The following is a 23,503-nucleotide window of genomic DNA, read 5'->3' as shown; positions in this document are numbered from 1 at the left end:
ATGTTATTCTCATTTTAGTGCTGGGTGGGATGAGGTCACAGTACTACTCACTGACCTTGGGGCGAGCTGGTTGAAGGGACCTTCCAGGAGATGGATAAGATGGCCATTCAAGATTGACCGTTGGGCTTTTGGGAAACCTAGCCTAGAATGATGAGCCAGACACTAATGTGTTTCATGGCTCATCAGAAGCAATGGAGCTGAAATATATTAGACAGGACCACAGTCTTATGATTTCTGAGGCTGTGAGGAGTGTTCACATTGGCCCAACTTATGGTCACTACATCTTCTGAATCAGGATACTCATTTCACCTGCATAGATGGTAAAGCTAAATCCTTCTCCCTTACATTGAGGTTCTGAAATAACTACTCCCCTTCCTTTTTCTCAGCGTAGATCTTCAGTGTAGAGTGATTCATTTTATAATATCTTACTTGTGTGATATCCTCCTTAGTTTCTAGGCTGCAAGACAATATCCACCACACGATTTATAGAAGGAACTCTCTCAGTTTTCCTTACCAAAAAACAAACCAAAGTGAAATGAAACAACAACAAAAAATTCTCTGCCTCAATTCCTGTTCTCATTGGAGTCTTTCCTTTTCTCATTCTCCTACTTTCCTCCCTTATTAGTGGAGCCTCTTAAAAGCCCAGTCGTCATCTGTGCCTGCTTTACAGCCAGGGCAGTTCCCAGTGAGCCATGTGTTACCCATGTGTCCGTGTGCAATGGAAGCAAGGACCCTGTGAGCCATGACTGCTCAAGCGGCAGAGGGTTCATGGTCAGTGCTGCTAGTGTCCTGAGTTCCTTGACCCAGCTCACTTCTAGAACCAGATGATGTTGACCGGAAAGGCATCTGGTTTCCCTAGTTCTAAACAAGTACACTATTGAACAAAAAGAATTTTGCTATGAATTTTTTAGATTAATGTCATGATTCACCATGTCTTTCCCACCACTGCCTCCTTTTCCTTATTGTGGCACAGTTAATGATGGAGGAATCAGGAGTTCCTAGCATCACTTTCTTAATCTACTCACCACCCAGACTAAACAACTGAGAAGCTGAATTTTTAGACTAGCTAGAATGAAGGCATCTTGAAAGTTCAGGTGATGCTTTGGTAAACAGAAGCCCATCAGTGTGCACAATAGAAGAGGACAAGGTTGTTAATAACCTTGCAATTTCTGAGGATTTTTTTAAAGTTTTTTTAGTTTTCTTCCCTCTGAGTATTTTATTTCCTCTAAGTTTTTCCTGTTAATTTGGTTTGGTCTTTATCTTCCACTTTAGAGACTTTTCTCTTAAGTCTACTCTCTTATGTCCTTGATGTCTGCTCATGATTAATAGTGGAGAGCTAAAAGCTGATTGGAAGGTCTGAGTGCATGATATGGGCCTTCTCTACATTAAACTTCAATGGTTTAGATGGGTTATTTGTTGGAAAATCCACATATGTCAGTATTTTTCAATCTTTCATCTTGGGCTAGTCAGAGTCCCCAGAGCTTCCAATCTGCTGCCTGGAGGGAAAGATCTGGCTACCAAATTCTGAATGCTCTGTTGGAAAAGTGCTGAATGTCTCTGCGTTCAGCATTTAGTCACTTAATTCCCATTTTCACTTTTGTACCCAAGCTCTCAATTATACATGAGTCTCCCAGCTCGGTAGCCTTCTGTTTTATTATCTGGAGAGCAGATAGTAGAGAGATTTCACTCCCCACCTCCCAGAGGACATTTATCAACATCTGGAGACATTTTTTATTGTTATGACTGGAGGTGTGGGGGGCTAGGTGCTACCGACATATAGTGGATAGAGGGCAAGGATGCTGTTAAACATCCTACAGTTCACAGAACAATCCCCCACTACAAAGAATGATCTGGTCCAAAATATCAATAACGCCAAGGCTGAGAAATCTGGCTCTAGGAAATACATCTCAAATCTGGTGAGAGTGGGGAGGGGCAGTTGCCCAGAGGTATGGAGTAGAGGAGGAGATCTAGAGATCTGTCTACTTCTCAAGAACTTTTAACCCAGTCTTCCTTATTTTAGCCACCCTCTTAACCTAGTTCCAGAGGTACACAGTATTGCCAAGTTTGAAGATTATGGTGTAAATCCACTTTTTTCCCAGCTTTCTCTATGTTGTCTTAGGATTCAAAGCTCTCTCTGGTATGCTAAATTAGTCCATCTATTTAAAAGTTTCCAAAATTTCGTTGCTCTTGTCTCCTCTACTGTTTTCCCTATCAAAGTGGCCCCTCACCCTTCTTCTGCAGTTTTGGTAGGGTTTCAAGAGGGAACAAAGTTATATGTGTATATTCAATCTGCCATATTAATCCAGAACCAGAGATCTCTATTTCTTGACATGAGGATATATGCATAGTATATTAAGAGAAAAGAAAGTAGGTTACAATGTATTTTAGAAAGTATGATTCTGTTATTTAAAAAACAAGACAAAGCACAAACCTGTAACTATTTCTAATCTCTGTACATAGAAAAGAATTCTAGAAAAATAAGTATAAAATGCAACAGTGGTTATATCCTGGTTGGTGGTATGACTTTGAATTTTTACTTTCTCCTTCACATTTTTATATGTAGTCCAAAGATTTTGCAATGAGTATATATTCCTTTCAAAGACAGATGTCAAGAAAAATTATCCAACACTTGAAAATAAGACAAAAGATGATTGCATATCCTTTCAGTGTCTTACCGGAACATTGTTTTAACAGGTCCAACTGAGAAATTCTATAAGGAATTATGCTTTTGTTTGACATACTGTTTAGTATTGATTAGGGCCCAAACTCTGTTATATTTTTGCCCAGGAGAGATGCAAATTATTTCTGTCTGGTAGGAACTATAACTCCAAGGTTATGGATTTTTTACCTTGTAGGACATTAACCAATTTTGGATTTAACCTAACAATCATATTCCAACATTCTTTCTTCAGTTCCTATAAATACCCAGTTTGATCAAATGCTCTATGAACTGACTTTACCATTTTGCTGGTTCTCTCATTGAATTAAATAAATATTTGACACATTTTTATATTTGTATAAGAGTTGTGTTTAACTTCTTGCAGATTCTACTTTGACACAAATGAAATCATAAAGCTATTTCCAATTTGGGGAAAGAAGAAAACTCTAATGAATACCTCAGACATGGCAAAGAAAACAAGTTCTCTGGTGAGTCCAACTGCTAATAGCTACCCTGCCTGGGTTCTTTGGCAATACTTCAACCTGATATGTCTGAGCTGACTCCTGCACATACCTTTGGACAGCCAGCAATGCTGAGAGATGTGAGATTAATACAATAAATGGCCAGTGCTTTAATAATCTCATCTGACAGCTGGGGGCAATAAGAGACATCCAAATGTTCCAAGATCAGTGAGCCTTTGCAGAATGCCTGCAAGAAATTCCAAAGTTAAAGGTTTTTTTTCTTTTTCTTTTTCTTAGTCTGTATTCAAATGTTGTGTACATCTATAGCCATCTTACCCATAGCAGTTTACCTAGTATGCATTTCAGTTTCTGAAATATAGATGTGTTACATTTTGTTGCAAACAAAAGCCATTATGTCCAAAATTTCTTTATAACAAAAGATACTCACACACCAGTTAACAGTTCAGTAATATTCAAATTCCTGCTAACAGAATTTGGTTTTCCTGAGGTTAGCGCTAATGGAATTTTACCCATGTGGTTAGTAATTGTTAGAGTTATATTCAGTCCAATGAGTGGAGGAAAAGAAATCTGGAGATGAGAATTGGAAGGCAAACACTCTGGGGTTGACAGTATAATATAATGGAAAAAACACAGTCTTTGGAACCAGGCCGACCTGAGTTTTAATTTCATTCTACCACCTTATTAGCTTTGAAACCTTAGCAAGTCACTCAATCTTTCTGAGCCTCAGTGTCCTCTTCTTCAAATTAGGGAAAATATCTACCCTCCAGCATTTTCTGAAATGCCAAAATGTTCATCTGAAATTTTTAGGGCTAGAAAAGGTCTGGAAGTCATGGAAATTCTTCCCTTTATCTCAGTAGTTCTTAATTTTCATTCCTACTTTTCAGTAAAAACAAAAAACAAACAAACAAAAAACCTGAGTGATAAGAAGAATCCATGAGGAAATAATGGTCAAATTTTATAGTTCAGCAGTTATACAAGAACAAAATGATCTGCAGAAGTAAACCTAACAGTAACTGTAAAAATATCTTAAGTCAAGATGAGTAGAAATTGGAAACCATGACCAATTCAAGATAACATTAATACTAATAAGAAAAGTCCCTCCCCCAAATTACAAGAATTACAACTATCAACATGTGCTCAGTCACTCTAAAGGTTTAGCCTCATTGTGAAGCAGCTCAAATTCTTACAGTACTAAATTAGAGACTGCGGTATATGATAGTTTACCATTTTTAGTTACAAGTATTAGATTTTAGTAATCCTAGAGGATTACTAGTAAGGCATCCCTTATTTATATGTAAAAATGGATGTCTATCAGACATTTTCCCCTCAGACCTGAGGGAAGGACCTGGGCTGTTGGATCAGTCATGGCCATTAGAGTGACTCCAGAGGTAAAACCACCAGTGGGCTTCCCTCCCATTGAGTATGCCAATTTCCCCTTATTTTAGCCCTAAGGAAGACTGGAAAGAACTAGTCAGCCACCTATTTTCTTTAGTAAGTTAATAGAAGAGGGAAAGTTTCCTGGAGGGGCAATTTAGCACAGTAGATAAGACTAGGACTGTGGCATCAGATATATTGGGTTTAGAAGCCTTGCTCTGCCACTATGGGTTACTGAAACTCGCTGAGCCACAATGTCTCTTTGGGTAAAATGCAAATGATAACACCCATATCAAAGTTTAGTTGTGCAGATTATACGAAATAATATATGTACCTGATATGGTTCCTAGAACAAAGTAGATTCTCTAGCTAGCTATAAAATTGTATATACAGTGTTACTTGAGAGACAGTATAACATGCTTGGCATGTAGTAAGCACTCAGTAAATGTTAACTTTAATTGGGATTTGCATATGATACCAGTAATAATAAAGATGCACATTTGTATTGTACTTTGGAGAAAACTAAAAGATATTGGTTATTTTACCCTAAATCATCTTTTTCTGACCACAGCAACCCACAGTGATTCCTCTTTCCTTTGACCTCATACAGAACTTGTCTTTTTCAACCGATTCAGCACTTATAGTACTTGATTCATTCCTGTTTTGTGGCTAAATTTATATGGAGATTTGTTTCCTCTAGCAACTAAGTGATGTCAAAAATTGGAAGGAGCAGCTTGTCAGGAAATATTGAGGTCTAGCTAGCTATAAGTAGATTTAGATTCTCTAGCTAGCTATAAAGTAGATTCTCTAGCTAGCTATAAAATTGTATATACAGTGTTACTTGAGAGACAGTATAATATGCTTGGCATGTAGTAAGCACTCAGTAAATGTTAACTGTTATTGGGATTTGCATATGATACCAGTAATAATAAAGATGCACATTTGTATTGTACTTTGGAGAAAACTAAAAGATATTGGTTATTTTACCCTAAATCATCTTTTTCTGACCACAGCAACCCACAGTGATTCCTCTTTCCTTTGACCTCATACAGAACTTGTCTTTTTCAACCGATTCAGCACTTATAGTACTTGACTCATTCCTGTTTTGTGGCTAAATTTATATGGAGATTTGTTTCCTCTAGCAACTAAGTGATGTCAAAAATTGGAAGGAGCAGCTTGTCAGGAAATATTGAGGTCCCTGCCATTGGAGATAATCAAGCATAGAGGGCACAGCTAGTGTGGTGCAGAGGGAAATCTAGCTTTAAAGGATTGGAATTGGTGGTCTTGAAGCTCAGCTCAGATTCAACAGGTTTTTCAATTAGAATGCAATAAGTCTCTGAGAGGTACTGTCTGGAACCCTGCTAGCTTTTTATACCCCTTTCACAAGCATCATATTTAGAATACAGTAAGTTCTCAATAAATACTAGTTGCTTGCTCAATCCTTTATGGGTATCTTCAAGGATATAAAGAATTGTTTTAATAATACAGGAATTCTTAGGTTGCAAGGGGTAGGATAACATTGTTTTCTATTTAGAGAATGGTTAGAGTTCAAGGAACCAGAGAAAATGTAAAGCAAGAAGGAATATTTAAACAATAAGAGTAGTTTATTGAAAGATGAAACAAGCTTCAAAGGGAAATTCAAGGCTCTTGGTGTCTGCAAACCCTTTTCAGTAGCATCTGTCAATATCTTGGACTGCTTGAATCAGTTCTGCTTTAAGCCTTTTTTAAAGCTCTGATATTCTTTGAAGTTAAACTTTCTCAGAGGTTTTAAATTAAGAATAACTTATAAAAATGATTACAAGGTCTATGATACATTCATGGTAGCATTCTCACTCATGGAAAATCTGAGGCACAAAGATTAGTCCAAGGCATTGTGGTTGGCATAAATCAGTGCAGATCTGAGAAATAAGTCAGAACTTTTCCTCTCTTATAATTCATATTTTTCTTTAGAGACATGTAAGTCGTATTAAGTACTTAAGTCTGCAGGCATGTTTCACATAATCATTCATGAAATTCCATTTCTGCCCTACTGATAAGATTATTATATGCTCTTCTGGCTACAGTGTTACAGAATCACACATATATCAATGCTGTTGATTTTTTTTTCTTGGAAAATGTTAGACTGAGATTCTTAATCTTTTATAGTGAAAATGGAGAGGAAATAAAAAATTACCAAGATTGACTTCCATCCCATGTATCAACCAATTTTGCTGTGGGTTAACAATCTTGAAGACAACTTCCAAATCGCTTAGTGAATTAAATAATTTCTTCTCTGTTTCTTATGAGCTGAGTCACAGTATGGGGGCTTAATGACTGCATTCTTAAGTTGGGTATGTAGAAGAGACTGAGTTTCACTAACATTTACTGACTTTCACAATAATGTGCTTCTGCCAAAATCCTGATTTAAACCACCTCGATGGGTGGCAGCTCCCAGTCTCAAAAAACCTCACCTCATGGTGCATACTGATAACACCATCTCTTGACTATTTGCCTCATTACATTCTGATTAATCCTGCTACCAACTTCTGTTTGGGGGTGGGGTGGGGTTTCCTATTGATAATTACAGAAAAATCTTGTGCTATCAAGAACCATTTTCTGTAATGAAGACTATTTTGTGCTGCTTCAAAGGCTGAAATACAACTTCCACAATTCTAAGTTATAAACTGAATTCATAACTACAGTATCTCAAATATCCTTTCGACCACAACACTATGAGACTAGATATCAATTACAGGAAAAAAAACTGTAAAACATATAAACATATGGTGGCTAAACAATACACTGCTAAATAACCAAGAGATCACTAAAGAAAGAGGAAATCAAAAAATACCTAGAAACCAATGACAATGAAAACATGATGACCCAAAACCTATGGGATGCAGCAAAAGCAGTTCTGAGAAGGAAGTTTATAGCAATACAATCCTACCTCAAGAAACAAGAAACATCTCATGTAAACAACCTAACCTTACACCTAAAGCAATTAGAGAAGGAAGAACAAAAAAACCCCAAAGTTAGCAGAAGGAAAGAAATCATAAAGATCAGATCAGAAATAAATGAAAAACAAATCAAGGAAACAATAACAAAGATCAATAAAACTAAAAGCTGGTTCTTTGAGACGATAAACAAAATTGATAAACCATTAGCCAGACTCATCAAGAAAAAAATGGAGAAGACTCAAATCAATAGAATTAGAAATGAAAAAGGAGAAGTAACAACTGACACTGCAGAAATACAAAGGATCATGAGAGATTACTACAAGCAACTATATGCCCAAAAAATGGACAACCTGGAAGAAATGGACAAATTCTTAGAAAAGCACAACCTTCCAAGACTGAACCAGGAAGAAATAGAAAATATAAACAGACCAATCACAAGCACTGAAATTGAAACTGTGATTAAAAATCTTCCAACAAACAAAAGCCCAGGGCCAGATGGCTTCACAGGTGAATTCTATCAAACATTTAGAGAAGAGCTAACACCTATCCTTCTCAAACTCTTCCAAAATATAGCAGAGGGAGGAACACTCCCAAACTCATTATATGAGGCCACCATCACCCTGATACCAAAACCAGACAAAGATGTCACAAAGAAAGAAAACTACAGGCCAATATCACTGATGAGCATAGATGCAAAAATCCTCAACAAAATACAAGCAAATAGAATCCAACAGCACATTAAAAGGATCGTACACCATGATCAAGTGGGTTTTATCCCAGGGATGGAAGGATTCTTCAATATACACAAATCAATCAATTTGATACACCGTGTTAACAAATTGAAGGATAAAACCCATATGATCATCTCAATAGATGCAGAAAAAGCTTTCAACAAAATTCAACACCATTTATGATAAAAACCCTCCAGAAAGTAGGCATAGAGGGAACTTACCTCAACATAATAAACCCCACATATGACAAACCCACAGCCAACATTGTTCTTAGTGGTGAAAAACTGAAACCATTTCCACCAAGATCAGGAACAAGACAAGGTTGCCCACTCTCACCACTATTATTCAACATAGTTTTGGAAGTTTTAACCACAGCAATCAGAGAAGAAAAAGAAATAAAAGGAATCCAGATCAGAAAAGAAGAAGTAAAACTGTCACTGTTTGCAGATGACATGATACTATACATAGAGAATCCTAAAGATGCTACCAGAAAACTACTAGAGCTAATCAATGAATTTGGTAAAGTAGCAGGATACAAAATTAATGCACAGAAATCTCTTCCATTCCTATACACTAATGTTGAAAAATCTGAAAGAGAAATTAAGGAAACACTCCCGTTTACCATTGCAACAAAAAGAATAAAATACCTGGGAATAAACTAACCTAAGGAGACAAAAGACCTGTATGCAGAAAACTATAAGACACTGATGAAAGAAATTAAAGGTGATACAGACACATGGAGAGATATACCATGTTCTTGGATTGGAAGAATCAACATTGTGAAAATGACTGTACTACCCAAAGTAATCTACAGATTCAATGCAATCCCTATCAAAGCACCAAAGGCATTTTTCACAGAAAAATATTTCACAATTTGTATGGAAATACAAAAGACCCTGAATAGCCAAATCGATCTTAAGAAAGAAAAACGGAGCTGGAGGAATCAGGCTCCCTGACTTCAGACTATACTACAAAGCTATAGTCATCAAGACAGTATGGTACTGGCACAAAAACAGAAATATAGATCAACGGAACAGGATAGAAACCCCAGAGATAAACCCACGCACCTATGGTCACCTTATCTTTGATAAAAGAGGCAAGAATACACAATGGAGAAAAGACAGCCTCTTCAATAAGTGGTGCTAGGAAAACTGGACAGCTACATGTAAAAGGATGAAATTAGAACACTTCCTAACACCATACACAAAAATAAACTCAAAATGGATTAAAGACCTAAATGTAAGGCCAGACACTATAAAACTCTTAGAGGAAAACATAGGCAGAACACTCTATGATATAAATCACAGCAAGATCCTTTTTGACCCACCTCCTAGAGAAATGGAAATAAAAACAAAAATAAACAGATGGGACCTAATGAAACTTAAAAGCTTTTGCACAGCAAAGGAAACCATAAACAAGGCGAAAAGACAACCCTCAGAATGGGAGAAAATATTTGCAAATGAAGCAACTGACAAAGGATTAATCTCCAAAATATACAAGCAGCTCATGCAGCTCAATATCAAAAAAACAACCCAATCCAAAAATGGGCAGAAGACGTAAATAGACATTTCTCCAAAGAAGATATACAGATTGCCAACAAACACATGAAAGGATGCTCAACATCACTAATCATTAGGGAAATGCAAATCAAAACTACAATGAGGTATCACCTCACACCGGTCAGAATGGCCATCATCAAAAAATCTACAAACAATGAATGCTGGAGAGGGTGTGCAGAAAAGGGAACCCTCTTGCACTGTTGGTGGGCATGTAAATTGATACAGCCACTATGGAGAACAGTATGGAGGTTCCTTGAAAAACTAAAAATAGAACTACTTATGACCCAGCAATCCCACTACTGGGCAAAGACCCTGAGAAAACCATAATTTAAAAAGAGACATGGGGCTTCCCAGGTGGCGCAGCGGTTGAGAATCTGCCTGCCAATGCAGGGGACACGGGTTCGAGCCCCGGTCTGGGAAGATCCCACATGCCACGGAGCAACTAGGCCCATGAGCCACAACTACTGAGCCTGCACATCTGGAGCCTGTGCTCCGCAACAAGAGAGGCCGCGATAGTGAGAGGCCCGCGCACCGCGATGAAGAGTGGCCCCTGCTTACCGCAACTAGAGAAAGCCCTCGCACAGAAACAAAGACCCAACACAGCCAAAAAAAAAAAAAAAAAAAAAAAAAAGACATGTACCACAATGTTTATTGCAGCACTATTTACAATAGCCAGGACATGGAAGTTACCTAATTGTCCATCGACAGAAGAATGGATCAAGAAGATGTGGCACATATATACAATGGGATATTACTCAGCCATAAAAAGAAACGAAATTGAATTATTTGTAGTGAAGTGGATGGACCTAGATTCTGTCATACAGAGTGAAGTAAGTCAGAAAGAGAAAAACAAATACCATATGCTAACACATATATATGGAATCTAAAAAAAAAAAAAAAAAATGGTTCTGAAGAACCTAGGGGCAGGACAGGCATAAAGATGCAGACGTAGAGGGTGGACTTGAGGACACGCGGAGGAGGAAGTGTAAGATGGGACGAAGTGAGAGAGTAGCACTGACATATAAACATTACCCGGTGTAAAATAGGTAGCTAGTGGGCAGCAGCTACATAGCACAGGGAGATCAGCTCGGTGCTTTGTGACCACCTAGAGGGGTGGCATAGGGAGGGTGGGAAGGAGATGCAAGAGGGAGGGGTTATGGGAATATATGTATATGTATAGCTTATTCACTTTGTTATACAGCAGAAACTAACACAACATTGTAGAGCAGTTATACTCCAATAAAGATGTTAAAAGAAAAAAGAAAAGAAAAAGAATGTATATATAAATTTATCACCGTCATTTTGCTGTAAAACAGAAATTCACACATTATAATTCAACTGTACTTCAATAAAATTTTTTTGTTTGTTAAAAAAAAAAAAATTAGGGCTTCCCTGGTGGCGCAGTGGTTGAGAATCTGCCTGCCAATGCAGGAGACATGGGTTCGAGCCCTGGTCTGGGAAGATCCCACATGCCGCGGAGCGACTAGGCCCGTGAGCCACAACTACTGAGCCTGCGCATCTGCAGCCTGCGCTCCACAACAAGAGAGGCCGCGACAGTGAGAGGCCCACGCACCGCGATGAAGAGTGGCCCCCGCTGGCCGCAACTGGAGAAAGCCCTCGCACAGAGGCGAAGACCCAACACAGCCATAAATACATTAATTAATTAATTAATTAATTAATTAAAAAAAATTATTCCTTCTAAGAACATATTCTGAATCTCCTTACCATAGGAAAAAGAGCCTTGCCATTTACATAGATAATTAACTTTTAAAGTATAAACAAAAAGATAATTCTTTAACAAACTAATTTTTATTTGTCTTGAATATTGGCCATCATTTATTTGGTGTTAGCCCAGAAATAAATAATCTTATAACATCTCTATACACAATTTGGGCGTAATAAATATCCACACACATTGACATATTCATGTAGTCTAACAACCACTTAGATGTGTACATATATTTAATTTACACACATGTACTAGACAATTAGGTATATACTTACATGTAGTTACATGTAAATATATGTAATCTAACATATGCTAAAACTTGTAAATATTTAATTTGCACACATACTACACATAGGTATACATTTACATACATACTTACATGTAAACACACACAGGCATATTTTCAGTACGTACACACATGTGTAAGTCCTTGTGGTGAGACATAACTAAACCTGATTCTCTCCTCTTTAGTGCTGTTTCTTAATCAACTACCTCAACATATGAAAACTGAAATAATAAAACTTTTGTCAATCTCCAAGGTTTTCACTCTCAAATAACCTGCATAAAGAAAAATATGCACATTCATATGTATGGATATTGCATTAATGTATTTATAGCATACTTCATTCCCCAAAAAAGGGAATGAGAAATAAAAACTAGATTAAGGGAATGTAAAAAGCAACTAGAGTAAATAATTTTATTTATTCCTTTTGTTTTATCCAAACAACTTAATAAGACAGAGCTTCCAATTTATTTGTATTGTAACATCCCAGTTAGACCAGTTTTTTGCCAAACTTTGACAGTCTGTTACTTAAATTCGCAAAATGCTCAAGGAATAAGTTTCTTAAGAAATCCTCAATTATGACTGTATCAAACATTGCTTCCAAAATAAATGTGTCTTTCAAGAGCACCAAATAATTTTAGTTTAACATGACTGTTGAATGTCTAATGTTCTCAGAACAAAACTAAAGTTGAGGAAAGTAATTAAAACCAGATCCTAAAAAGTCAATACATCTGAGGCTCCAGACACTCAAACTGCATGTGCTGTGGTTTCCAGTAAAACTAAAATGAGGTAATTTTTTATTCCTATTATGTTCATGATTTGTGCAAAACCAAATCAGGGTAAAAATGCTCTCCTCCTTTTTCTCATTAAATCATTATGTAGTTTTCAATGTTTTAAGCTAAAAAGAAAATCTCCCATAGTTACCTTCTAAAGTAATAAGAAAAAATTTCCTGATAAATTTAGGATAACCTAAACATCTCAGTTTAACCACCTTAGTTTATTCTCTTCCCCCTCTCTTGTAAATCCAGATAAGGAATTGTGAAATTGGCTTATGTGTCACTTTCTCCTCCCCCTTCTTTGTTTCATCTCTTTTGGAACTTAGTAATTGGGCTGGAGGAGGGAAGGAGGAGAAGGATTACCACATGCCCAGAAGTGTGAACCTTGGAACCTTGGAAGAGGTAAAATGAGGTTAAATGCCACAACACTCGAGTGCACACACACACACACACACACACACACACACACACACACACACACTCTCTCTCTCTCTCCAAAAGCAAGGAGGAGAAAAAGAGGGATGATGAGAAAGAGAAAAAATTTTTTTCATGAACTTGACTAGAACAGCTGATCTTATGCAACTAATAATTAAATAATTCTGTATTTCCATGTGCTTGTATTCCCCGTTTTATTTTCTTCAAGTCACTGAAAATCAATACATACCAATTTTTAAAAGGTTACATTTTTTAAAGCTACGCCAAACTCAGCTGTATGATCATATAGTTAGCATATGGGTAAACGCTTTCATCTAAAATCTCAGAGCACCTAAAAATAGTATGATTTTTTCAGGCTCCAAAGAATGAAAATAAAAAGGCCTGGAACCTGTAGGCTCAGAGATAAATGGCAGAAAGCACTGGCTTCCTGATACGTAGCCTCAGACTTTGGTCAGCCCTCTCTCTCATCCAAAGAAGCATTTTAAAATTAATAAGTGATGGATATTAAGAGGCCATGTATGTCATCACCATGGTAGGTTTTAATACTTCTAAATGATTTGTAGTTGTTGATCAAATGTGACTGATCACCATATAAGAAATATAACCCAGTATTAGAAATGTTAACACTTAACCTTTTTATTTTAATAAACTTTATTCTATCACCTTGTCAAAGACCTTTTGAAAGCCTGACTAGATCATATTCATGGATAAAGTTTTATGTAAATGCATGTTTAATCCTTAAATGAACTGCAGTAGGTAAATCATGGTTTAGCCTTACAGGAACCTCTTGGCTTTTTCTTCTAGTAGGTTACATGCATTATAACCCCTTTTGTTATTGTAGAGTTACAGTCTTGTCCTATATGCAAGTTGTTAGTCCTCTCTGGGATCTTTGTTTTGAAAGATAGTGTTTGTTCTTTTTAACTCTTTATACAATTGAATGTACTACTAGGTAGATTTCTTAGGAACCTGCTAGAACCTTCGGAACCAGGGTCTGAAACTGGGGGAAATTGACATTGCTTGACACTAATGCCTCTAAAAGGAGACTTCTTAATGGTGTTACATTTTCCTCTTAAGTACCATTACATTGTCCAGATGCAATGAAATACAGCAAAAATCATTTGAAAACAATTTTTCCCACTGTCATGTTGCCAATCAACCATTTAGAACAGCAGTTCTCCACTTCTACTCTTCGTTTCTGTAAAACTAGATTAGTTAGATTAGTTTGCTGAGATGGCATAGGACTTTGGACTAATCATTTAAGCCCTCTGGGCCTTAGTTTCCTCACTTGTAAAATTACAGAGTGGTTTAAATGGTTCTAAGATTCCTTGAGCTTCAGAACACTAGAATTCTATGCTAAAGTCTAGAGCACCGTTTGGTCTGGCCCTCTCTATAGCCCACCAGTTCGTATAATATTTTAACACTCTCCTATTAGTAATGTTAGAACTTGCAAAGTCTATTTCAAATTCATGGAAGAGAGCTTAACTTCAAGTCTGCCATGCTCTGGTGGACTTCTCAGCTATCATTTGCAGTATCTTTCCACATGTGAGATAAATCCTTTTTTCTCAACAAGGATTTCTATTAAAAAAATTTTTTTTCTGAGTTAGCCCCAGTTTTTCATAAATGCTTGGGGTTTTGAACTCTCAGGATACTTTAAATGGAGTTTCTGATGCATTTAACAGTTTCCGCATTCCTAGATTATTAGTTCCCTTTAAGAATGTTATCTTCCATTATTTTACTAATAAGTAACCAGATTTTGCCCTAGTTCAATACATGTGTGACATATGATTACAACTTTTCTTCTTTTAACAGCAAATTGAGTTGCTTAATGTTGTGATAAACATTACATGTGGCTTACTCACAATAGCTACTTTATGACTTCCTATATATCACTCAACATGACATCTAGGAAATTTACTTCTCATGAGTTCTTAAAGTACCATTTGAGCACATAATCATTTACCCTATCCAGTTACTTATCTCATGCTTTCCATCCTGGTAAACTATGCTACCAACTATGTTTGAGTAACTCAAGTCCCTAATTGTTAAGTACCTGGTGTAGGTTTTCAAAGTCTCCCAATTGTTATGGTTAGATGATATAACACAGATTATCTACAGAACACTTCCATTATATGAGAAGACTTTCACCACATTGCAGTTCATCATTCTACAAGTAAAATGTCAACCTATCCCTAGTTATCCTGTAAGTCTGACATCTGGAAGGGAGAGAGTAGACAAGAAAAATGGGAAAGCAAACCTCTCAGTCACCTTGGGCTGTGGAGACCTGACTATTGGCAGATGTTGATCTTGGCTCAACCAAGATCACATATGTATTGTTACAATTCCAATCCACTTCTTTTTTCTGTTATGACCTACAAAGATTATTTGATTTGTGCTTAATTTTCAATCTTAATTCTTTAACAAAAAACTGTAATTATCTTACCTGAATTCCAATATCGGTGATTTTATCACACTCAGATAGAGAAAGTTCCTTTAATTTTTTATGCCTGGAAAGTGTCATCAAACCCTAAAAATGTTTAATATAAAGATTATTTGATGATTATAGTTTAGTATGGAAGGTATATTTCCAATAAGATAACAATTATGCAAACTAAAAAAATTTAGCCTCTGTCTTATATTTCTTTACACTTAACAAATCATAAAATCACTTTGGTTAGACAACATTGTTAAATAAAATTTTCAGGTTGTCTCTAATGTTTTACAAAGTGTTAGAAATCCAAGAGCCAGGAAACTTCTTATCTTGCCTTCTGTTTCCAGGTAAATGTTATACGAATCAATATAAAGAAACCTTAAAGACCCCTAAGCTTACAGCTTTGTTTTGAAGACACTTCATGTGGCTAATGAATCTATTTATCAGTAAATTCTTTTTTATGCCTAATCTAAACATCTGAAAATCTTTAGCTCATTTTATTATGTTTAACTGCTTGGAGGGAGAAGAAACATCTTTATATAAAGGCCTATAGACAGATAATCATTCATCAATAGCTCAGTTCTTTTTTCAGGCTAAAAGCTTTGTTTCTTTTTATTTAAAAAAAAATAGATTGTACTCTTAGCCCTTCATTTTTTTATGTGTGGTTTTGCTGGCCCATTTCTCCGTACCTTCCCGCCCTAAACTGGCACAACATTCAGATAAGGAACTGACTAATGTGCATTATAGATGCCATCCTCCTGTTTTGCATTCAGGATCATATTACTTTTCTATTTCTGTTAGATATGCTTCCTAGACCATTTTCCTCATTCTCTGGTCCCAGAGCTGGCTGGCGGGGAAAATGCCAGAAATGGTATATGATTTGTCCTTTTTACATTTTATTTGCAGGACTGGTTTACATTTTATTGGTCGTAAAAACCACATTTGGATTGTAATTGAGAATGGGTCCTGCAAATATTATATCCCGCTTTTTTCACTGATGTACATATTATGCCCTTTCATTTTTCAAAAACAAAATCCAGATCAAGGAGAAAAGTGCTTGAAATTCTGCTTCATTGAAGTCACTGTTTAAATTGCAATTTCTAATTTCATTTAACAGTCCTGTACACCACACAAAAATAAAATCACTCCGTTTATTCTTTTAATTTTATTGCAAATGTGGATTCTTTTGCTAGGAGCACATTATGTTTTCTGTCTCCTTATTTCAAAACAAAGAATGGGCAAACCCTGTGAAGCCATCACACGTGGTCTGGGTTCCAGATGTGGATACTGTTTTATTCATGTTAGAAGAATTGGAGTTTAGATACTACCCCAACAGAAACTAAATTGTTTGAACAAAAATATCAAGTAAGAGATGCAAAGTTTTTCTCTTTGCCCTGTACTTGATAATAGCTAAATATGTTTTATTATTCTATTATTCTTGATAATAGCTAAATATGGAATTTGTCTTATATGAAACTATCTCTGAATAGTTTCTCTGAAGTTTTCACTTTTTTTTTTTATGTCTATGTAGCCATGTTAGAATTTTTTTAAGATGAGCTGTAATGAAGTATACTTGCTAAGTACGACATTTAACAGACTATAATATCTTTACCATTTTGTTCAAAATGATTTAAAAATATTATTAATTAATATTAAAATGGAATGCCACATTTCATCACTATGGTTGTTCATTAAAGTGTATGGCCTCAAAATTTAATTAATTAAATATCATTAGCCATTAAGTAAATACAAATCAAAACCACAGTGAGATACTAAATACTACATACCTACTAGGATGGCTATAATTAAAAGGACATAATAAGAAGCCTTGGCATTGTGAAGCTTATAAATGCTCCAAATTAGAAGATGAAGCAAGTGATGGTTCCAACATTTTACAGTCTTTCTTTATACCTTAGAAAGTCTTAAATCTCAGGTCTAGGCAAAATTCATTCATTCTTAATTCATCATTCGATAAATATTTATTTAGCATGTATTATATTGTTCAGGCTCTGGGATAGAAGCTGGGAGTATAAAGGTCAATGAGGTGCAGTGTTTACTCTCAAGGAGCCCATAGTCTGGCATTAAAGACAGACATGTACACTAGATCATTACAACCCTGTGAAAGGTAAATACTGTGCACAGTGGTCGAACCAAAGAGGAAAGATGAGGGCACTACTTTGGATTAGAGAAGACTGCATGGAGGAGAGTCATGAGTGGGGGAGTGTAAATTGCCAAGAAAGCTACAGAGGGAAGGACATTCTAGGCTGAAGGAGCAGAATGTGCAAAAGCATTGAGGTATGAAATAGTATGGCATGTGTATGGAACTATATAGCATGGCATGATTAGATTTACATGGATTTTTTTAAAAATCTGATCTAAGAATTTCTCTTAAGAAACTACAGGGTTTTGTTTTTGTTTTGTTTTGTTTAATACCTTGTTAAGTGCTTGGGGGGAAAAGTCCTGGGGGTTGGCTGTGCCAAGCTTTTCTGGGAGGGATAAAAAGAGGAAAGTGGGAGGACAAGACAAAAAAAGAAGCAAAGAGGAGCCAACAAGATGGAGTGACTGGGCCTCAGTGGGGCAAAGAGCAGGTGGATACTTAAATTTTCAGGGAAGCTGTAGCATCATGAAAATGTAAATCCTCCTTCATCTCCCTCAAAAGTCAGCCAAACTCACGAATGCTTTGCAGGAAAGGTTCTGGTTTATTTTCCCAAAAGTTAGAAGGGGCTAAATTTTGTAATCAGGTAAAATGCAAAGGAAAGCAGATGGTGTGGTAGCCTGGAGAAGTCACTAGCATTGCAGGTTGTATGAGAATGCGAAGCTCTAGGAATTCATAGGAATCCTGGGGAGCACTTTGCTCCTTCATAGGCCATGGAATTGAGAGACCTGGATCTTAGGGGTCCAGGCATCCCTAGTGGAAAACTGACTTATATTGTAGCTCTGGTCCATTGAAGGGAGTGTCAAGACTTAAGACTCAAAAGGAAGCAGACACCAAGCCATGAGAGCCTCGTACATTATTCTGGAATGTGGATTTTATCCTATGCAACATTGTTAAAACTTTCCCTCCTTAGGGAATAAGTGACAATAAAGCAAAAAGAATGAGGATGTGTTTCAAAAGAGGTATAGAGACCACAGGGCAGGGGGTGATTGCTTTTAGTTGGAAGGAATAGGTGACAGTCTAGAAGAGACTTTCACAGAGGAAGAAGAATCTGAATTAAGCCTTAAAGTCTGGGTAAGATTTTGACAAAGGAATAGGAACAGTGTTTCAGACTGAGGAAGCAGCATGAACAAAGGCTTCATTTGGAAGTGTGAGTTGTTTGGAAAATAGTTCAGATTGGGGTCACTGGGAGTAGTAGGTGGGAACACTGCACCCTGCCAGGAACAGATGGATGTACACCAGATAGTTGGGAGCAAACAAATCCTTTGAAAACTGTTCTTTGTCTCCCCCAATTTTACATCTGGAATTGTTTAGCTGATGTAGATAGACATCAGCAATGAACGAGTTACCAAATGTTGGAATGGTATGTGTGTCTGTGTGTACTTACTATATGACTGAGTCATACTACTCCAGGCTTAAAATACCACCAACATAAACATAAAACATACCTCCCCCAACTCTTTATTTTGAAAATATTCAAATCTACAGCCAGGTTCAAAGAATGGTATAATGAACACTTATATATCCTTTACCTAAATTCACCAATTATAAATACTTTGCCACATTTTGCTTAATTGCTGTGATAGTTTACTGATATTTATGTGTGAATATAGTTTTATATGTATATATAATATATATATTTTAAATTCATATGTGTAGTGTGAACCATTTGAAAATAAGTTTCAGATATCATGATGCTTTACCTCTAAATATTCTATATGCATCTTCCTAGGAATAAGGACATTTTCCTATGTAACTATGTAGGATTATGTATATATAATATGATACCGAAGATTAACAGTACTACCATACTATATAATATAGAGTCAGTATTCACATTTGCTTTTTATCCAGTCCTCAGAGTTCACACATTGCATTTGGTTGCATGTCTCTTTAGCCTTTTTTTTTCTTTAAATATTGTCTTTCAAGATCCCAGGCCAGCCATTACATAAAATGTCCCACATTCTGGATTTGTCTGACTGTTCCTTATGATTAGATTCTAGGTAAACATTTTCTGTAAACTACCTAGGTGCTGTTTCATTAGAACTGTATTTTTCGTCTTTATTTAATAAATAATCCATGATGTGATCCTTTGAGACCACATGAATTCCCTGTTTCCCAACAACCTTTCAGTCAATGATTTGAGCATTAATTGATGATCCTTGCATAAATCAGTTATTTTGTTGAAAGTTGCAAGATGCTGAGTTTTCTGATTCTATCTTTCCTTCTAAATATAGAATCTGTTATTCATTTAAACCTTTTTTTCCATCACTCTTTCCCTTATTTCCTGCTGAATAGTTTGAAAGGTACTTTGAACAAAAGATTATTTTAGACATAACAACTAGCTGTCCCAGTTAATTTGTTGTGTTACCTATTAACAACCTTTTTCATTAAGATATAATTAACATATAACATTATATTAGTTTTAGGTGTACATATAGTGATTCAGTATTTGTATATATCGTGAAATGACCATCACGATAAGTCTGTTTAACATCTGTCACCATATATAGTTACAATTTTTTTTTCTTGTGTTGAGAACTTCTAAGATCTCTCTTAGCAACTTTCAGATATACAATACATTATTATTAACTGTAGTCACCATGCTGTACTCTACATCCCATGACTTATTTATTTTATAACTAGAAGTTTGCACCTTTTAGCCCCCTTCACCCATTTTGCCCACACCCCACAACCCCACCTCCGCCAATTACCAATCTCTTCTCTGTGTCTATGAGGTTTTTGTTTGTTTTTTTTTAGATTCCACATATAAATGAGATCATACAGTATTCATCCCTCTGTGTCTGACTTATTTCACTTGGCATTGTGCCCTCAGGGTCCATCCATGTTATCACAAATGACAAGATTTCCTTCTTTTTTATGGCTAAATATATATATACACCACATTTTCTTTATGCAGTCATCCATCAATGGACACTTTGGTTGTTCCCATGTCTTGGCTATTGTAAATGATGCTGCAATGAACAGGGGGGTTACATATATCTTTCTAAATTAATGTTTTCATTTGGTTTGGATAAGTACCCAGAAGTGGAATTGCTAGATCATCTGATAGTTCTATTTTTAATTTTTTGAGGAACCTTCATACTGTTTTCCATAGTGGCTACACCAATTTACATTCCTACCAACAGTGCACAAACAGTCCCGTTTCTCCACTTTCTCACCAACACTTGTTATAACAGGCAATAGTCTTTTAATTTTCCCAAACTCCTGTTAAGCGCATTTACAAAATGGAGTTACTGTTTTGCTTGGTGTAATTATGTTGTTTGTTGGCAAAAGATGACACACTGAGGAAAATAAAAACATGAGTATTTTGCCCTATTATAAGACTAAATACTTGGTCATAATTAAAAAACAAGTTTTATATATTGTTAAGAGGAAACCTTGTTAATCAGCTTCACAATCTGAAAGATTTAGTCTTTACAGCTTGCACATGGCTTTTCTTCTGAGAGTCTGTGCTTTTAGAAAAAGTCTGGAAGATGGTCTAGGCATTATGGAATACTAACTTTAGAATAAAATACAATGTAGTTTATCTGATAGCCACAAACCATCCTTGTTTATGGTATGTTTCAGTTTAGAAACTGTCAACACTTTAATACAGGCACACCAGAACAGTAAATAAGCATAAATAAATTTTATAATCTGTTCTGCATATGATTAAAGAAAGTCTCTTGAAAGAATCTGTATAAAATTACATAAGACTACATAGTTTGTCCAACTTTTAATTCATTTTTTCTTAAATACTCTTTATAAGCAGTAGCTTATAGGCTTTCAATATTAAAACACTAAAACAAACCTCTCTTCCATAGTCATGAGATAAGCCATTGTAAAGGTATGGAGAAAATATGAAAATATGACAAATGATTAATAACTACATTATTATAAGGAGTTCATACAAATTGGCAGGAATATTGAGACCCCTCAGTATATAAATGACTAAAGAATATAAACCGAAAATTCACATAAGAAAAAATACAATCACAAAGATAAACAAATATAGGGGGGAAATTTCTCTAGCTGAGAAATATATAAATATAATCTATACAATTTAGGATATTTAATATTTGAATATAGGATGTTGGAAAATACATTCTATGAAATAAGATGGAATGAGGTACCCAGGAGTCTAGGATACTGAGGACCTTGATGTAATTATTGGGGGTGTAGATCATGAGAAATCTAAAAAGAACAAAAGGTCCCTAACAGCAAACATAAGAAGCCTCCTTTCTTGCTGCTTTTTTTTGGGGGGGGGGGCGGTAAAATGGGATATAAGTTGTGATAGAGGGGATACAGTTAGAAGGTGTTGTTGAAAATCCTTTGTGTAAATTTTCTGCTTTCAGTAATGCTTAAATTGTAATATACGGAATGCCTATGATTCCTCGTCAAACATACTGAGAAACAAAACAAAACAAAGGGGAAGATTCTGAAGTCAAATGGGTGTCTGTCTTTTTTGTCAACCAGGACCAAATGAGCTCTGAGTCAGGAGAGATGTGTCCTGGTACTGGATTGAAACATGTTGAAATGGAATTCAGTATCTTGTGTCCAAGTCCTAATCCTTTTCTTAGGATTCTTTTCCTGGTTAATGGTACCACCATGTCCACAACTGACCAAATAAAAACCTGGATATTATCTGTGTCTACTCCTCTCCCCACTGCTCCCCATATCCAATCAATCACCAAGCCCGCCCTACCTATACTACCTCCTAAAAATCTCTTATGCATGCCTCATCTGCCACCACAATCAAAACCTCATTATTTCTAGTGTCATTGCAATACCTTTCCCATTCTTAAATAGATCTCCCTTACTGTTATGTCTCTGTACCCAAATCTGTATGAGTCCTACTCAGAGTTCTTCAGTGGCTCCCATTGCATATAGCACAGTCTGAATCGCTTTGCAAGGCCATGCACATTCTGCCCTCCACCTCTTTCTCCATCCTCATCTCCTGCCACATCCTCTGTCTTCTCAGGCCATGCTATGACAATGCAAAGTCACCTGTGGATCCCCCGACATATAACCCTCTGTCATGTCTCTATGCCTTCCCCCCTGCTTCTTCCTTCATTGAGAATGCCCTTCTCTTCTTTACCTCACAAACACCTACTGAAGCTCCTAGCTGCACCTCAAAAGCTGAAGAGCATCTCCTGACTCCTTCACAGAGACAAAAGCGCTCACTTTCCAACTCATCCATGCTGCCCAGATGCAGTGCAGTGCACATATCTCCATAACAGCAAATATACCTCATTATGTCATAATTCCAATCAATTACTGCTAAGATGTATTGAGTGTTTACCGTGTGCCAGACACTATGTTAAGCAGTTTACAAATCCTCACAACACTATGAGGAAAGTAATATTACAATTACTGTTTTAAAGAAAGGGTAATGGAGGCACAGAGAGGTTAAGTAACTTGCCTGAACTCTCACAGTGTTGTGACACCTGTAAGGATGTGAAGCCACACTCTGAACTCATGCTTTTAGTAACTTTTAGCCGTGTAATGTTGTTACTCTTGTTGTTGTTGTTGTTTTGCCACTAAGCTGTACCTTGAGACCAGGACTGTGTAAGTTTAGTACTCCTATAACCTTGCATAGTGTTTGACACACAGTTGACAATGAATAAGTATTTGTGAATGAATGTGTAGTCTATTTATAAAATTATCTATTTTTATGGACCCAGTTTTCTCTTATCTTGCTGGCATACTCTCAGAATTCTTGGATGAAATCTAGTTCCCTTTGTAATTGTGTGAATCAGTGTTTACATTTATATAATGTTTCTTTCTGAAAGATTTGCTCTGTTTGGTGTTGCCTACCACATTCGCTAAGGAGTAAAGAACAAAACTTTTATTGGAAGTATGTTTTATCTCAATTAACACATCCTCTTTCTAAAATCATTGATAATGCTATCTTGTACAATGTCCATGAAAATGTATCTTAACCTCACAAGTG

General features: G+C 36.2%; 3 protein-coding genes across 3 annotated transcripts in view; 2 read left to right on the top strand and 1 right to left on the bottom strand.

The window, feature by feature from the left end:
- FAM185A (family with sequence similarity 185 member A) overlaps positions 1-3,162 on the top strand; it is a 95,979-nt gene extending 92,817 nt beyond the window's left edge. Inside the window, exon 8 of the mRNA XM_082399406.1 lies at positions 3,045-3,162. Within this exon, the coding sequence (XP_082255532.1) occupies positions 3,045-3,073 (29 nt within the window). The 3' untranslated portion in view covers positions 3,074-3,162. The remainder of the gene's footprint in view (positions 1-3,044) is intronic.
- Positions 1-23,503, bottom strand: part of FBXL13 (F-box and leucine rich repeat protein 13) — a 192,116-nt gene that overhangs the window by 13,405 nt on the left and 155,208 nt on the right. The window contains exons 18-19 of the mRNA XM_082399421.1: positions 15,405-15,488; positions 3,233-3,367 (exon numbers count right to left, since the gene is read on the bottom strand). Of these exons, the coding sequence (XP_082255547.1) occupies positions 3,233-3,367; positions 15,405-15,488 (219 nt within the window). The remainder of the gene's footprint in view (positions 1-3,232; positions 3,368-15,404; positions 15,489-23,503) is intronic.
- LRRC17 (leucine rich repeat containing 17) overlaps positions 3,067-23,503 on the top strand; it is a 170,871-nt gene continuing 150,434 nt past the window's right edge. Inside the window, exon 1 of the mRNA XM_082399399.1 lies at positions 3,067-3,147. The gene's annotated coding sequence lies outside the window, so the exon portion shown is untranslated. The remainder of the gene's footprint in view (positions 3,148-23,503) is intronic.

The sequence above is a fragment of the Balaenoptera borealis genome (genome assembly GCF_965194805.1).
Source record: "Balaenoptera borealis genome assembly, chromosome: 7".
NCBI classification, from domain to species: Eukaryota; Metazoa; Chordata; class Mammalia; order Artiodactyla; family Balaenopteridae; genus Balaenoptera; species Balaenoptera borealis.
The sequence above is the reverse complement of the archived record's forward strand: the minus strand, read 5'-3'. Positions and strand labels throughout refer to the sequence as shown.